The following is a 17523-nucleotide window of genomic DNA, read 5'->3' as shown; positions in this document are numbered from 1 at the left end:
CTCCTGAATGCCAGAACCATGATTGCAGTACTTCTGCCATTTAATTGACCAGCTAATTTACCCTGTAATGATATCATAGGCTATTTAAGGCTGTCTCTTTAGAGCAGAATTATTAGCTTTATTTATCTGCTTCATTCAAGAACAGATGTTTCTACTGTGTAACTGAAATAATCTACATCTTTGGAAATCAAAGACTGCTATTTTCTGAAGTAGAATATGATGTGAAATCTAAATCATGAATCATAAAAGGGCAGCAGTGAAACTAATTGCATTGCAACTTTTCAGAAATTGTTTCTTATAAAATCTGACTCATGATAATGGTAAATAGTTAAAAACATTAATAGGACAACAGAAGTGATGTTGTCTTTTTCACCTGCATGGCTAAATAGTTCACTTATGCTTTGTCATGCTGTTTCTGTGTTTCAGAGAATTGTCATCTGTTTTTTTGCAGATTTGGAGTCCTTTAAATTTCCTTAGTAATTTGGATTTAAGTGTTTTATTTTTTCACCAATTTTTCCACAGTTCATTATTTCTTTAATTGCCAAACCAGGTTTCCAGTGAAGGTACTTGCACTTCCAGAAACATCTCTGTGAAGGGTAATTTTTTTTTCTGAATATATATTTTAAATATCTTTTTTCTTTTGAATATGAAGACTGTACATGCTATTGGTAAGCTTAGCAAAATGGATAAGTAGGATTTTAGTACTTAAATAAGATCTAGTGACATGAGGGAAAAAGACTTAAGTTGCCACCCACACTCAAGGCCATATCCTGTGTGACCTGCAGGAACAGTCCCAGTGAAGACACAGAAAATACTAACCCAAGTAAAGCAGACAGGAGCTATTTAGAATAACCCACTGTTGTTTAAGAACTCTTTTTACATAGCATCGTGGAAGAAAAGCTTTCCACAAAAGGTGGGAAACAAAGGGACAGTCTTTCCCAAGGGCATCCAGCATGATCCACGATAAAACTAGTTGTTGAAGGCAGGTTTCCCCTTCTAGAGTCTTGTCCAGTGGGTAACAGTACTGTTCTGTTGATATGCACAATTTTTGGGGAACAAGCAGCTGCATATAGCAGATCTGAATTTAATTACTATGAGCAAATGATAGCTTGGTCATTACAGGACTATTTTTTTTCTTGCTCTAATGCAAAAACACTAAACCAGAAGGGGAATCATTCACAAGTATAGAGCAACTTTGATGGAAATACTTATGTAAGGTGGATTTTTGCCCCTTTTGGCTTATAAGGTAAAATCAAAGATTAAACTTTGATGTTTATGGAAGGCACAGCCCCACCAGCAGCATGTTGTGTTCTCTGTCTCCAACCAGGTGCTGTCAGAGCTGAGTGCAGGCAGGTGGTGCTGCCCTGGGCTTGCCTTGTGTGTGCCCATGGCACGGGCACAGTGGGAAATGGCAAATACAAGCTTGTGTATTGAGACAATTGTGTGTGACTTCTGTACAAAGCTGCACTTAGTACCAACAAGTCTGAATCATCCTGTTGCAGTAAAGCTTCAATAAGAGGAAATGGGCAAAGATCTGTCATGGGGATTTATTGACCTCTTGCCTTCAGTTTTGTTTTGCTTTTTTATGGAGGTCAGTAGAGAAAGATTCACACTGAGACTCCAGTCTTTGCTCAGTAAAAGCCTTCATTCGGCTCTTTGACAGTGTTATGAGACAACAGGGTGTCAAAAGAGTGGTGCAGGTCAGGAGCTGTGAAAAGGCTCCTCAGTGTTCACCCACAGATTGCAGGCAGGTACTTGAAAGTGTCCCACTGAGGTTTATTGCTGTGTAAATGCTGGAATGCTCAGTGCTTGGCAGCACTAGATCCTAGCACTAACCACTACTTGGCAATGATACTGCACTGCACTTAGGAATTGATGTTTCTAAAAATTGTTTGTTGAAGTGTAAGGAGACTTTAATGTTGGAAAACCACTCAAGCATGGAGGTAGATTACTGGTCCGTGCTTATATGCAAATGGAAGCACCAAGTGTATGTAAACAGGTGCTGCTGTTGTGAATTCTCAGTCCCTATTACTGAGTGAAAAGAATTGTTGGGTATTTGAGGTACTTTAAAGTGTTGTTTGTAATGTTTTAAGTGTGCTAGGCCTGGACACATCATTCAAGTCTGGTACCTTGTGTTGAAAAGATCAGTAACTTATATGTATGTGGAATTACAACCTTATATCTTTCCTGTTTATTATTATTAGGTATAGACAATTGAGGACGACAGTTCCTGCTGCCCAAAGATGGAAAACAACATCACTACTATATCTCGGGAAGAGCTTGAAGAACTAAGAGAAGCATTTGGCAAAATAGGTATGTTTTAAATAATAAAACAATAAGGATGCCATTAACATTGCAAAACTTTGATTTGTGGAAGAAATCTTTATGGATCACCTTATTTTGATAGGAAGATATTTTCCCTCTATGTTGCCGGTAATATCTAATAAAATAAGAATGTTTGCATAGAGCCCCATATTTTCACTAAAACTATGTGTGCTAATTTCTTTCACCTTCAGCACTGAAAACAGATGTATTTTCTTGCTGGGCAGTTGCATTATTTGTGCCTTTGCATATGCTACATAATAGGTCTCAAAATTCAGTTTTTTGATTTCCTTAAATCTGCAAAAAAAGTTTGATTAAGCTTCGGGTCTTATATATTTTCATGTTAGATTACTGGCACTTGGGTTTTACTTTACTTTCATGCTTTGGTGAACTAATAATTCCTCTTTTCGTTTATTCTATTGGATTTTACATTTTAAGTAAGCCAAACTTGCAGATTTCTTAGTCTTGCTTTTGTAGCTAGCAGATGTTAATAAATAACTACAATTTTCTATGTTTGACAGGATGTTTACAGATTAATCAGAGTAAACAGAGTGAGAAATTAGATAGCAACTAACCCTTATTTCCAGATTGCACGGCTGTTATTAAAGTTCATGTGTGCTCTATTTCCTATTTGCTGCAGTTTTGGGGGGTGATGTGTGACTGCAGCTCAGGAAATCAAACAGACATGTTTGCATTCAGTCATAATGGGGGGAACAGGGTAATGTCAGGCAAGAAGTCTTAAATGTTATGAGTCTTTAGCTTGGTGAAGAAGCTATTGGGAAACTCTATGTTAGAGATTTAAGACAATGAGTAGGAGGAGGTGAAGAAGGAATTATGCAGGTTCTGTCAATAGAGGTATCACGTGATGCCCAATAGAGTCAGAAAACTTAAAATAAAAAGAAGTAACTTCTCTTCATTATAAATAATTAAACCATGAACCCATTGACTCGAGACCAAAAAAGAGCAGAAATCCTAAAAGGAGAAAGATACATCCATGGAAGGTAATTCATGAGTTGCTGTTAAAGACTCCTCATGACATCTGTAGCTCAAGGAATCTGTAGCCTGCAGGTGCTGGAACAACAGGCCAAAGGGAAGAGCACTGTATACCTGTATCAGTGTAACATCAGGGAGATGTTAAGATAGGTAGATACTCACTGGTGTTGTCTAACTGCTTTTCTGTTTGGTTGGTTTTTCACCATCTGCATTCCTTCTTTTTCTCCATTTCCTGCCTGCGTGTTTTCACACTTCTGCTGTAAGAATTGTCTGTCCTGCTCCTGTTCACTGAAAAGCACTTTCTTCTTTATGCTTTCTGTAAAATACAGACATTAAGCATCATTAGGTTTTTTATTTTTTTTTTCATTTTTACTTTTGCAATGTCTTTATGGATAAATTCCTTGCAGCTACATTGGTAAACTGAGAGAAGGCATGTATTTAACTCTCAGCTTGTCATCATGGAAACTTACCCCCCCTGAAAGATGAACCTAGAGAAATAAAATAGCTGGTAATCTGAGTGAGCTCATGAGCATGTCCTCTGCTGTTTAGACCATCCCTATTATTACCTGTAGTTTTACATGTCTGCAAGCCAGTGGATGAATTAATGCAGTTGCAGACATAAAATTTGTCTGTGTAGTGATTTATGAGTTGTTGATAGTACTGAAAACACAAAATTATTTTTTTTAATCAGGTGTTTTTAGCCTTTTGTCAGCAGTGAAATGTGGCTGCCTTGTGAAGCTGTACAGAAGCTACACAGTGTAGTATGAATACAAGAAAATTAGTGTACAGCAATCAATTATGGCTAGAGATGAAAGCATGTTTCTCTGCTTGCCTTTCTGCAGTGAGAGGCACATTCATCCACTGTGGTATTACTGGCTGAGTTCTGATACCATGGACAATATGAAGAGAGGTTTTTAATTAGAAAACAAAAAAAAACCCCAAAAGTGGGAGCACCTTGATAAGTCAGAAAGGTGGTCACATCATCTGCTTCCCTTTTTGACTGATTGTGATGTTCTCTTAAATTGCTTCCCTTAGATAGATTGTTGGTAAAGCTGGGAAAATACTATTAACTAATATTTTTCAAGAGCTTTAATATGATCATAGACATTGAAAATTATTGTCAAACATGGAAAATATTAACATTAAATATATAAAATGATGGGCATTATATCCAGCATTACTTAGGCTGGATATGACTTCTTGTATTTGATTGAACTTCATCTATACTGTGTATGGACTATAGCTTTTCTGCTTTTAAAAGTACTTCTCTCCATTGTATAGCCAATGCACTACAGGTACAGGTAAGGTTATTTTACTGGCATATTCAAATTCTGCTTGTATACATATGTGTATGTATATATATGGAAATATGCATAGATTTAAAAAACCAGGAACAGTTAATGTGGTTGGTTCATTTATATGTTACTCTGGGTAAAAGCATAGGTGTAAAATGATGCTTTATTATACTAAGATGAATTCAAGTCAGCTTTCTGCACAGAGATTGGCCTAAGATGAAAGTACAAAGGGTATTTTTGATTGTTTCTCTGCTGCTGCATTATTCATGATGAGTAACACAAATTATACTCAGTTTTTCTTAATTTATTTTTATGATACAGCCATTAATTTCTTTCCACAATTGTGAAGCTGTACTGTACTTCTTTTTGAAAAAAAAGCATTCTAATACTTTGCTGTACCTGAACATTCTTGCCATGTGGTCTTGGGAGCCAAGTGTAAGTGAAGGTGGCAGCACAAATTGTTCCCAACAGAGCTAGTTAATAGATTAAGGAAGGTCACCTTTAATAAACAGATACAGATCATCCTGGATTTATTCTTCACAGGTAAGCCTAACCACATCAAAAGTTTTGAAGAACAGAAAATGTCTATCAGATACTAGGATAAGAAACAAAATGCAGAGTCAGGCAGAGTTCTTGTGTAAGTAGTTTTTCTTGTGTAAGTGTGCTCTTCTAATAACAACATGCATCAGGTCTGAGTTTCCTGATTGCAAATGGTATAATATTGACAGGAAGCATATATTAATTGATCTCCCTCTCACTTGAAGGTTTATAGATAATTTTGTTGGGCATCTTAAAAAAAAAAAAAAGCTTCAACTTCACTACTTGAAAATTTGCTATCTTGTTATAGCTGTGCTTTGGATCATAAGATAGCTCCTGAGAAAGTACATCACAAGATGGCACCAGGCCTAGACAGTTGTCCCTCTAATCCACAAGCATTCCTTCATACTTACTTATGTCTGTCAGGAAAAGAAATACTTATCTGCTAGAACTGCATTTCTCACACTTGATTTATTCTTTACAGTTATGTGCTTTCATTTTACAGACATTGACAACAGTGGGTATGTCAGCGATTATGAACTTCAGGACCTGTTTAAAGAAGCAAGTCTGCCCTTGCCTGGTTACAAAGTCCGGGAGATTGTAGAAAAAATCATTTTAGTGACAGATAGCAACAAGGATGGGAGAATCAACTTCGAAGAATTTGTCTCTGTAAGACACTCTCTTTGGATGTTTCTCTACTGTCTGATACCTGTTAAGAATTAGGATAGAAAACTGAATTAAGTGCTATAACTAAGTACTATTTTAGATAGATATAGGTATTATTTTGAGTTTTCTGTGACAATTTAGAATATCCTATATAGTTATTTTACTCTTTCACTCTCCTTTTTAATTTAATAGATCTGATATGAGCAGCATGTGAGAGTGCCTTAGTTGAAATCAGTCCTGTTTTGTTTATTCAAAGATGAAGGGATGGACTACATATTTTAGGAACTGTTGAGCCAGCCCTTGCTCTGACAAAAGAGCAGACAACAGACAATTAGATACCAGGCTCTGAATGCTCTTAGTAGTGCAAACATTAGTCTATCACTATGCTTAATCTCTGTACTAAGGGCTATTTATTACTGAGACTGAGGCACAGTTTTTCCCTTTCAGTGAACAAATTTCAAAGGTTTAGACTTTTTTAAATGAGGATTACTCACTAGTGGGCTTTAAAAGAAACAAAAGCTTATCAGACCGTTGATTAGTGTGTGTTTGGGATGATTATTTTCTGCTTCCAATTTGGAGTAGTGCAGCTCATTGCAGCAGGATGCTTGTTAAACTAGCTATTGATCTTTCCTTTCAAGATTCTAATTTGAAGTGGTTCATAGCTGAGGTGCAAATATTTGCCTCCACATGTTGAACTGTATTACTTCCTTGTCAGTTTGAGATCTCTACAATATTTTGGCAAATCTAGGATGTGCTTTACATTGCAGGCAGGTGAATAAACTGTATTAGCTTGATTAAGGATGTGTAACTGTCATGTTGTCACCTTTTACTGTGCAGCATGTGGTGAAATAAGCAGGAGAAATATGCTATAGGCATCGAAAATGTGCATATCTTTAGATGTGTGTTTCAGTTTACTAAAACATCTATGGAAAAATCGTGTAGATATTTGTATGTCTACTTTTTTAGTTACCACGGCTTAATAAAGTTATTCACTGAGAAATAATATGTTAGACATCCACTATGCAAGTTTCATGAGAGGATTTAAACTAGTTTTACCCATACAGTAAATTTATTTTAAAATGAGTGTAAATAGGCAGTCAGGTTAACTACTAACTCTAGAGTACTTATATGAATTAACACTTAGTTATCTGAAAGTATGATCAATCACAAAATACTCTCTACTTTTTTGATTTCAGATAATTCAGGAATTGAAAAGTAAAGATGTCAGCAAATCATTCCGAAAATCAATAAACAAAAAGCAAGGTATTACAGCAATTGGAGGAACATCAGCAATCTCTAGTGAGGGGACACAGCACTCTTATTCAGGTAAGAAATAATTAAACATGAGCAAATTTTGCATGGAGGAAACTCTTTAAATTTGCACTACAGACAAAAAAAACCCAAACAATGGAAAAATGTTGGTGTTGAAAGCAAATTAACACAGAGAAGGTATGTGGAGATAGACAAGTGTGGACAATAGATTATTAGCTATGTTCAGTTGTTACTAGTTTCATGCTGTACTTGGAGGCAAGTGGGACTCTTTGCAAGAGCAAAAGAGCAAAACAAGCAGTGACAGGATGTAAGGGGAGAAAAATGGCCCCTTTGGCCTTCTTCTAGTAATGGTAGTCAAGCTTTTGCCTTCATTACATGCTAATCTACTCTTATTCCTACATTCAGATAAAAATGAATTCTCATTTTCATTTCCACAGTGTTAATAGCATAAACTAAAAAACCCTTAACAAACCACCATGTATCCTTTGTGGGTGGAATGGCCCCCTCAGTTGTCTCTGCCATTACAGAATTGTTCAGTCCTGCATGGTTTTTGCATAGCCTCTCTTACACTTAAGAAGCTGCTTTTAATATTTGATCCGTTTCTTTCTGCCTCCCCCTGCTGCATGTAATTTAAGTTGGTAATTGTGCCTAATTGCATTGCAGCTCCTGGCCAGAGTGTTAACCACCTTCCAGGATCACATTGCTATCAGCAATATTGCAACTTTTTTGATTGATTTGAGTCTGGAATTTGCAGTGGTTCCAGACTGTGTTAAGATTCCATATATGAGAAAGAATCATTTTGGTTAGCCAGAGGTGGCAGTACCCTCTGTTTCAGTGTGATTCTTATAGCACCAGCTGCACTTGGTAGATCTCCATAGCTGGGAATATGTTCTATCTCAAAGGATGCCTGTAGGGCATCAGAAGTAGTGGTTTAGACTCCCTTTCATTTTTGGTGGAGAGAAACAGACCCCACTGAAGTGCAGTTCATGTGGCCTGGCCTCATCACCACCTCATTTATGAGGAGATGAAGGGTGCACTAGAATTTCACGTTGTTTCCCACTGACAGTGGAAGAAGTGTAAGGAGTCAGGTGTAGGTACCTCTCTTGTTTGCTTCTTGAGGTGAGAGGAATACCACCTGTGCTGTTTGGGAATGTGGATACTGATACTTGACTGACTGTTATCCCAATAAGCTTTCTTAGATACACAGTAATAAATTCTGCACTAAATATAAAGAGAATTTAAAACTGAGATATTAAACTTCTTAAGTTTCTCAAAGCTAAATACAGCTCAGCAGTCCAGATCAGAGTCTCAAAAAGATTGCCAGTCTCTCAGAATGAAATGCTGTTTTAAACCAATGGTGTATAAATTGTGTTGTTGCACATTTCTGATCAGAAATCTTCCTCTTTTCTTTGTAATTGCTGAGAAACTGAATTTGAATTCAGCCATGAGGATGCCTTCCCTATGATGTCCCTTTGATTTTTACATTCTTCAGAAAATCACCAGATATTTCGAGGGTGCAGTAGGAGAAAGATCAATCTGTACTTGCCATTTTTGTGTTCTTTTCCACTGGTCTGATTCTTTTCATAACTGGCCTCTGTGAAACTCAGGGGTTTTATTGCAGATGAACCTCTTTGACCCATGTATGATGTTTAGTAGTATGTGTTCATGAAAATGATAATCCACTATTTTAATGCTGTCTTTTTTTTCAGAGGAAGAAAAAGTTGCTTTTGTTAATTGGATAAATAAAGCTCTACAAGATGACCCAGACTGTAAGCACCTCCTCCCCATGAACCCATCAGATGCCAGTCTGTTTAAATCCCTTGCAGATGGCATCCTTCTTTGGTGAGTCCAAGAAAGAAAAGAAATTAATCTCAAAGGTTAAATGCTGATCACAGTGACATGAATTGGAAAACTTCTGATAGGCTTTAACATCAAGATTCCACTCCTAAATATTTCAACCAATGTGTAAAATGGGGAAAATCTGTTTGCCCATAGAAATGTGATTTTTAGCAAATTTTTTATATGAGTCTGTGCATATGTTATAGAAGTGGTTTTCCACTTCACACCTGTAATTATGCTCGTCAGATATGTGCAGGCTGTTTATAAAGGAGATAATAATTCTGCAGCTCATATATTCATTAGTGGAAATAATTAGAAAATGTTTAAAATATTTTTAGAAGTTACTAATTATAGTCACTAAATCATAGAACGGGAGGAACAGAAATCTGAATTAAATCCATGGCAAAACAGAGAGCATATAGTAGGTCCCTTAACTTCAGTTTGCTGTAACTTTCTAGTTAGTTAAAGTAGATTAATAGTACTTACTCATACACCATGCTAACAAGGGATTAGCATGTTAGTATTGATGTGAATTAGTCTTTGAGATCCATGTACATACAAGGTACTACAGAAATGCAATGCAGAAATACACTGACAATATTACAAAATTTGTCAGTAGAGACCATTTAACTGACTTTGGTTTACAGTTTTAATCTTCTCAGGATCTTTTTGTGACAGTACAGACATGCTCTATTAATTATAAAAGCCAAATGCTCGAGTTTCTTTTAGCAACATTATCTGGGGTGTTCTGAATGAATGGGCAAGTATTTAACGGGGAGAGGAGATTTAGAGGATGATGAGGGATTTTTTAAATCTTGTCATAAGTATTTTCAGCTAGTTTGAAGTGTTACAAGTTTATAATCAAATAGTATATTTTCTGTAAAATGAAAGTTTGAATTAACTCTTGATTTTTCTTCCTTAGCAAAATGATCAATTTTTCACAACCAGATACAATTGATGAAAGGGCTATTAATAAGAAAAAACTCACTCCTTTCACTATTTCTGTAAGTACTGCATGGATAGGAACTTGCCACAAATGAAAAAGTATTTTTCTGATTTAGTGACAGTTCTCCTGGTGGAGAAAAAAATAATTAAAACTCTTATGTAATAAAAAAATCGTAAAGCATGAAATTCTATATTCTAATACTCTGCTAAATTCTCCTGTTTCTTAGATGATGTACAGGAAAACTTGGATTTTTCATGCTTTCCCTAGTTCTTCCCATATTCACTATTTTTGTTTTGCTTTACTAAGTACCTGAAGAAAATAATTTTAGACTTCCGAGTAGATGGTCAGGTTGTACTTTAGCAAAGCAGAAAGTACCCGCATGGCTGTATGGCAGGATGATGTATTTTCATAGTGGAGAGCACCTCGGACAGAAAATGAGAACCTCAATTTTTAATCGTGTATGAAGTAATGAAAAAATTTGAGAGAAACAGTTTTTGTGATCTTGGGTTTAAGAAAATAGGTCTGGAAGAGGAAGTAGATCCATAAGCTACCAGCCCAGAGAGAAAAAAATGCTGATTAAAAACCTCCGTTAATTGGCAGACTTTTCATTTCAGGCTGTGACGTTAAAATACAAAAAGTTAAACCATACTATGCTCTAAATCCTCCAAGTGGGTTCTGTAATCTCTACTTATTTTAAAGAAGATTTGTCAGCAAAGATAATACTATGTGTGTTTATGTTGTCTCTGTAGATAGTTAAAATGTGACACAAGGAAATCATAATATTGATGAGAGCTGCCAGCTATTTTTTGTTGGAGTGTTTCATCTGTGACAATTATTGGCTTTACTTTCAGTGTCAGGGTGTTGAACTGTCATGATTTTCTTATGCTCTCCATTCAGTTACAGTTTTACAGTTGCTTGAGTGTGTCAGCCTGTATAAGATTCAAGATGGGATGGCAGTGATGTCAGTAGCCTTCTGCACAGCGCAGAATTCCATATGAACATGGTTTTCCACTGGATCAGGCCACTGATATTTTGACCAGTTTTGTTTAATTTGTACATCTGATACGTATGAATTACAAAAAGTGTTTTGATTAGAGTGATCCAAGCTGCAGAAGGTAGTCCACAATTTTTTGTGAGTCCATATTGAACAGTATCAATAATGTTTTCTACTAAATTTTGGTAAGATATGAGGTAATTCACAAAAAATCTCTGGAGTGCAGTTTTCTATTGAACTAATGCATTATTTCTTCCAAAGTTTAATATGAACTAATTTACTAAGAATTACAGCCTCATGAGTTTGTCAAACAATGATATTCCAAATAGGAAAACCTAAACCTGGCTCTGAACTCAGCATCTGCCATTGGCTGTACAGTTGTCAATATTGGATCACAAGATTTGCAAGAAGGGAAGCCACACTTGGTGTTAGGACTCCTGTGGCAGATCATTAAAGTTGGTCTTTTTGCTGATATTGAGCTCTCCAGAAATGAAGGTAAGAGCAGTGCCAGGTACAGCAATGTCAGCCACTTGGAATTAGCTGAGACCACAGTAGCAATGATTTCAGCTTTCTTTCAAACTTGCTTTTAGCTCTTATTGCCTTGCTAAATGAAGGGGAAGAACTAGATCAGTTGATGAAGCTTTCCCCAGAAGACCTCTTGCTACGCTGGGTGAACTATCATCTGGCCAATGCAGGGTGGCAGAAAATCAATAACTTCAGCCAAGACATTAAGGTTTGTAGTTATTTGCTCTGATAATTGAACATAATGCTATTAAAATATCATGCACACTATGCATAAAAACAAATCAGTCATATCAGAAGAATTTAGATAAAATAGTAATCTGCTTTTTCTAGCTGTAGTTTCACCCTGCATTTTTCAACTCTGAAAGAGTTTTGATCTCACACATCCTATTCAGTTGCTCATACTATCACGTCACAATGTGGACACTTCCAACAAGCTCATATTCAGGGAAGTTCTAATGTTCTGAGGTGCTGATTAGAGTTATTTAGGACAATTTGCACTACCTTATTAGTTAACTAATAACTCCCAGCCACTGCTATGCTGGTGTGCCAAGTGACTGACAGAGGGGACTGAAAGGTGTGGCTTGCTCCTCAGGGCAGGTGGCAGAGCTGCATAATTCTTCTCTCTTCAGTCACTCTGCATAAGGTGTGCAGAGTTCTGTAGTAGCCCAGCTGAAGAGAGAAAACACCAACTTTTTAAAACTAAAAGCAAAGGAGGAAGATTCCCTAAGGTGATAAAACCTCCTTTCACTGAAGAAAACCATGTCATTAATGGCTAGTTAGGTATTTTGAAATGCCACCAAGAAAGCTGTTATTAAAGCAAGCATTTAACTGAGGTTTTATATGAAAACTGCTACTATGGTAAAAATATATGCTGTTTAAGAGAAGTATTAAATACTTCTAAAACTAGTAGGGTTTTATTTTTTCTCCTGGTTTCTTACTGGGGGGGGGGACCCCAGAAGCACACTGAAAACTGCATCAAATTAATATAATTTGTTTTGTCACTGTAGATTCATCCTAAAAGAACCACCTTGCTCTCCTTTTTTAATTTCCATTACCTCACTGATTAAGAAAGAGAAATTTTTATAAACCAGACTATTTGATAAGGACAGTAAAGGTGTAAAATACCAACACTGAATATAAGATGCAAATTGGGTATTTTTCTATATTAATTTGCCCTGAATATCTGAATTACAACAGTCTAGTTAATATTCAGCAGAATAAAACTAGCGTTGTCCAGAATAATTAGCAGACATTCCTTTTCTCTGTCTTCTGGCTAAATAACTTCTATGTGAAATAGTGTAGTAAAATGGCTGTATGACCTCTTTCATATTCACTGAAATTAGGGTGCTGTATTTTTGACTTATGTGGCTTTTAGATTGGACTATTAGAGCAATAAATGACTAGGAAAGGCTACATACTTGCTGCTTTTTATTTTTTTAAATATTACACTGGTCGTTTTAGGATTCAAGAGCATACTACCATCTGTTAAATCAGATTGCACCCAAAGGAGATGGCATTGATCAACTGCCCATTAAAATTGACTTTTCAGGATTTCATGTGAGTATCCAGAAATGGGAAAATAGACTGGAATTATCTGAGACCTCTGTGTATGTGTCCAACATCCTGGTTACCAGGCTGCCCCTGAATCTTCTTTTGTTTTCTAACATGTGCAAGAATTCAGATTCCTCAGTGTTACAAAGGCTTAAATGGGAAAAAACTTGTAAAGTCCCCGAGTGCTGCTGAAACAGGATAATGCATCCTGCAGTCTGAAGCATGGAGCTGTGTTTTACTTGGAGTAGTGTATGTTTATTTTCAGCAGGGTCATCCAACACAAATATTACAACATCCTGCTCAGTCTTCCTCTTTTGGAATTCAGACAAGGAAAAAGAGTAGACTTCACAAACCTTGTGATCCTTCCTCAAACCTTCCTCAAACAGATTTCAGAAAAAACACGTGAGCCCTTCCAATAACGAGCAGGACAGTGTGGCATCCATCAAGCGTGAAGTTGTAAAGGGACAGAGGGTCTAAAACCAGCCTACGTGGATGTGAAAACACTTTTGCCTAAGGTGCAATATGGTGCTCATTGGAAGGATTGTTCTGAGAATGCATTTGATGCAAAGCTGAACTGCATGGCTGAGATATCTATATATCAGAATCTAAAGTAGAATCTTGTTATTCATTATAATAATGAAACCCATATGCAAAGTTGTTTGCTTACAGGCTTTAGTTCTCTCAAACTCCTTCATAAGGAGAGCCCTGTTTTCTTTGTTTGCTCTTGCTTTGGATTTTTTGGGGAGCGAGAAAGAATAGTAGTTAGTTTTTCCATGTAGTTTCCTACAGTTTATGTGATCGTGTTCTGAGTTCTAAACCTCAGTACAAATAATAAATACCAATGTACAAAACACACAGGTTGCCAACTTATGATGATTCAGAGGCAAAAATATTAAAAGGAAGACAAGCCTGAAGCATTCAAACTTTCACTTAGGATTTTGGGCATCATCTGTAATTAGTGTGCTTGAGAATATCAGTTTAAAGCAGTGATGGTGAACCTTTGGCAAAATATGTAATATGGGAATCAACAGTCTGGAAATGGAAACATAATCACTACAGTTCTGGCTGCAGTTGCTGGGATTCATGAGGAATGCTGTGCTGGCAGCCACAGAAGTGAAGGACAGAAAAAAGGTGGAAGGAAGAGGGGAATTGTCATGTCACATCATCAGCAAGAGACAGCTCAGGCATTGAGGAATGAGGGAGGAACCGACATGGGTCATTTAAAGATTTTTCCTACCTGGAGATCTGGTAAAAAACCAAAAATGTGCAGCTACTTACTGCAAATTAATTTTTGTTTGTTTGTTTCTCTTTTTAGGATAAAAATGACTTGAGGAGAGCTGAATACATGCTCCAGCAGGCAGATAAATTGGGCTGCAGGCAGTTTGTAACTCCAGCTGATGTGGTTGCAGGCAACCCTAAACTCAATTTAGCTTTTGTTGCAAATCTCTTTAACACCTATCCAGCCCTACACAAGCCTGACAATTCATCTTACGATCTCAATTTATTAGAAGGTACTCAACTTACTAAGCATACAGAAGATAAGAATATTAGTGATTTATATTTAAGTATTCCTTCTAGGTTGTGATGTAGGATCCCTGTGTGATGGTGCCTGTCTTTTCTCACTAGCAATCAATATAAACCTTAGAAGTGCCTGTTGCTGTGTATATTGTTCTTTTGTGTTAGCCTGACCAAGTGGTTATTCCTGAATAACCTTCTATTATTCATTTGCAGGAGCAAAAGCTATCTTCCTACTTTCCTTCCAGTTTCCTATGCTTCTTTCCATACTATTTATATATTAGCTGATGCACAAATTCTAGCTTTTCCTAATTTACAGTGCCATACTATGCAGCTTGTGGGAACAAGTTAAGCCAGCAGCACCTGCATTTAGTTAACCAGAATTCCCAGGACTTTTTGCAAACTCGATGTTTTGATTCACACACTCCTTCTCAGCTCCAAGGCAGAAACACTCCCTTTTGATTCTAATTAACTTTATGCAGATGCTGCTGGCTTAACTTGTTCCCACAGCAACTGTAACAGTCTTTAAAAGTATTTTCCCCATACTTCATTGATATATATTTGTGTGTGTTTGTTTGTTGCCTTTTAAGGCAGGAAATTTCTTTTAAAAAAAGGCTTCTGTATCAGCAACCTATATTAATCTATTGCATCAACAACCTGTATAGAGCCTATTGTATCAGGGAGTTTGGCCTTTAACTGTACAGTTCAGATCTCTAATGCTAGAGATAAAGGGATGATTGGTAGCAGTCTTTGGCTGTTGCCCTTGCTGTGGACCAGCTAATCTAGGATAATGAAATGGCTCCTGCCAGTGTGTTTCACAGTTGTTCACTGATCTCAAAGGAATGTGAGAATCAGGGGTGCTGCACTCGGGAGAATCATCAGCAATGTTCACATATTCCTCTGCACTGCCTTCTCCTGCCTTCCTCTTACTGTTCCTATCAGGTTTCCTTTCCATCTAGGTGAGTCCATCTTCCTTTGCTCCTGTTTTTTCATAATTTGTCTGTGCTGCTGCATCCCTGTGTCACAAATCTTGTATCCCCCAGACCACTCCTGTGTCAGGCTTCCTGCTCTTCTCGCTTCAGCTGGGTGCCAGCTGTGATAGAGGTATCAGAGCACAGTCTTCCCTTTTCAGCTGTGATATCCCCAGTCACTGCAGTCCCTGCTGGCCAGGACAAATGATTGAAGGAAAGGTCTGGTCTTCCTCTGCTGCAATTTTATTAGAAATGTATGCTCTTGCAAATTTATACAGGAGCTGCGTGGACGTGGAATATGTTTAGTTCAGCTTCTGTGTTCTGAAGACAAAGTTGCTGATGTGATTCAAAACACTGAAAACTTGGTCAAATTTGGAAGTTTTCATTGGCATGGCAAAAAGCCAGCTGAACTAGTTTCTGGACTTTCCTGAAATATTTAGATGAGATCAAATCTCAGCTAAAAACAGTTGTAAAAACTTAAAATCACCTGAATGCTAGACTACCATTTCGTAATGGTAAATACTGGTCAAAATTAACTTACTATTTATAGTAGATATTTTAGAGATGGGTAATCATGCCAATGCTGTCTGTTCAAAGGCAAATAGATGACTCTTCTTTGCCCCCAAATAACAACTCCCATGGTGTCATGTAGACCTAAACCATCAAAATAGTTATTTTAGCCAAAAGACAATGTTGTTAATGTTTTTTTCTGTTAATATGTTTTATTTTCTTTCCATAAAGTCCTGTGTTTTTACTGTTATTTTCTCAAGGTAGTGATATAAAATATGACATTAATTTCTCTATAGTTTCATCATAGATTGTCTGTTGAAATCTGACTCATAATTTATAATGCTTTCCTGTTTTGCTTCATGAAATGCAGATTTGACCCCTCCTAATGTAGGTACTGTATTTAGTACTTTTCTGTACTCCATAAAAGTGTTTATTCTGCAATTTTTCTTCTTTTTTTTTTTTCCCTAGTGTTTAATCATCTCTGTCCTTTTCTGGTTGATTTTTTGCATTGTTCTTACATGTTTCTATTGTTTTAATATGCCGTCATAAGTAAAAGAGAAGGAAAAAACCCCACAGGTGTGATGCACATAAAATGGGGGCAAGAGTTGCAGTAAGTCAAATGCCATACAGTTATTTCAGTGGGTTTAGCCAGTAAGGGCTTTCCATGAACAAGATGTCAAGCTGTAGGCATGTGTGGGTGAGTAGAGCTTTCTGAAAGTCTTCATTTTCCTGCATAAATTCCATCTTTTCAGTGACTGCTCCACCCAAAGGCTATGAGATGTGGCAGTTCTCCTGAGTTTCAGATAATGAATTCTGGGCATAAACTGACATCTGCCCTGATAATACTGAACAAGCCTGGTGGTGTGCACTTGTACAGAGAGAGTGTATCCCTCAGGAATACTGACACAACCAAATGAACACTTGACATTGTGTGGGGGTGGAGGGGACAGCCCTGACTTCACTTAATGCACAACCTTTGCATGTTGCTCCTGTTCTGAGGAACCTCAGCACTCTGGAGATGAGGTCATACAGAAAGCTGAGCTCTTGGGGGGAGGAAGAGGAGGGACCTGTGTCCACCCCACCCACCTTTCCTCCAGTGTCAATGTCCTCTGCTGTTGCTTAGATTACTGCAGCCTTCATGGCTGTTATTGTGAATTACTCCCACTCAGGCTGGCTGAATTTAGAGTGCAATTGCATCATGAGCTCTGTTGTCTTCCAGAGAGAATCTTAGGTATTTGCAGCTCTTTGGATTCTTGACCCCCGCGCTACGGCTACTCCCCACTCAGTTCCATGGTATAGTGATCTCAAAGAAAGAGATGGCAATAAATATAAAGGATACTACCAAATTTGCTCCTCTCTCTTTTGTGTAGCTCTGCCCCCTTTCTGCAGTTTTCCAATGATTTTGGCTATCTGCTGCACCACTCAGCAGAAGATATGCTCCTGATAGGATCACAAGGTATATTTTGAATAAAAGAATAGAGAGAAAAAATTGATCAGTTCTCAGCCATCTGGAAAACTTACAAACGCTTATGTGTTGCATGATAAAGGGATTTGTTCAGAGTGGCATATTAAATATAGTATGCTGGG

The 17523-nt window shown here is 37.2% G+C and overlaps 2 protein-coding genes across 8 annotated transcripts in view; one reads left to right on the top strand and one right to left on the bottom strand.

The window, feature by feature from the left end:
• Positions 1-17523, bottom strand: part of LOC135419697 (uncharacterized) — a 36684-nt gene that overhangs the window by 9076 nt on the left and 10085 nt on the right. Inside the window, exons 6-7 of one of the 2 annotated variants that reach the window (XR_010433099.1) lie at positions 17276-17376; positions 4582-5083 (exon numbers count right to left, since the gene is read on the bottom strand). Coding sequence is in view for 1 of the 2 variants with exons in the window: in XM_064666409.1 (XP_064522479.1) it covers positions 3478-3631 (154 nt within the window). In the remaining variant the exon portion in view is untranslated. Of the gene's footprint in view, positions 1-3477; positions 3632-4581; positions 5084-17275; positions 17377-17523 lie in introns of those variants that run through there. The other variant, XM_064666409.1, reaches the window with a different exon arrangement.
• PLS1 (plastin 1) overlaps positions 1-17523 on the top strand; it is a 44078-nt gene that overhangs the window by 17804 nt on the left and 8751 nt on the right. For 4 of the 6 annotated variants that reach the window (XM_064666397.1, XM_064666394.1, XM_064666396.1 and 1 more), the window contains exons 2-10: positions 2205-2313; positions 5653-5816; positions 7010-7139; positions 8795-8927; positions 9847-9928; positions 11194-11359; positions 11455-11597; positions 12851-12946; positions 14256-14451. In XM_064666397.1, coding sequence (XP_064522467.1) covers positions 2244-2313; positions 5653-5816; positions 7010-7139; positions 8795-8927; positions 9847-9928; positions 11194-11359; positions 11455-11597; positions 12851-12946; positions 14256-14451 — 1180 coding nt within the window. In that variant the 5' untranslated portion in view covers positions 2205-2243. Of the gene's footprint in view, positions 1-573; positions 597-2202; positions 2314-5153; positions 5248-5652; positions 5817-7009; positions 7140-8794; positions 8928-9846; positions 9929-11193; positions 11360-11454; positions 11598-12850; positions 12947-14255; positions 14452-17523 lie in introns of those variants that run through there. The other 2 variants (XM_064666398.1, XM_064666399.1) reach the window with 2 other exon arrangements.

Source organism: Pseudopipra pipra, chromosome 10 (genome assembly GCF_036250125.1).
Source record: "Pseudopipra pipra isolate bDixPip1 chromosome 10, bDixPip1.hap1, whole genome shotgun sequence".
NCBI lineage: Eukaryota > Metazoa > Chordata > Aves > Passeriformes > Pipridae > Pseudopipra > Pseudopipra pipra.
The sequence above is the reverse complement of the archived record's forward strand: the minus strand, read 5'-3'. Positions and strand labels throughout refer to the sequence as shown.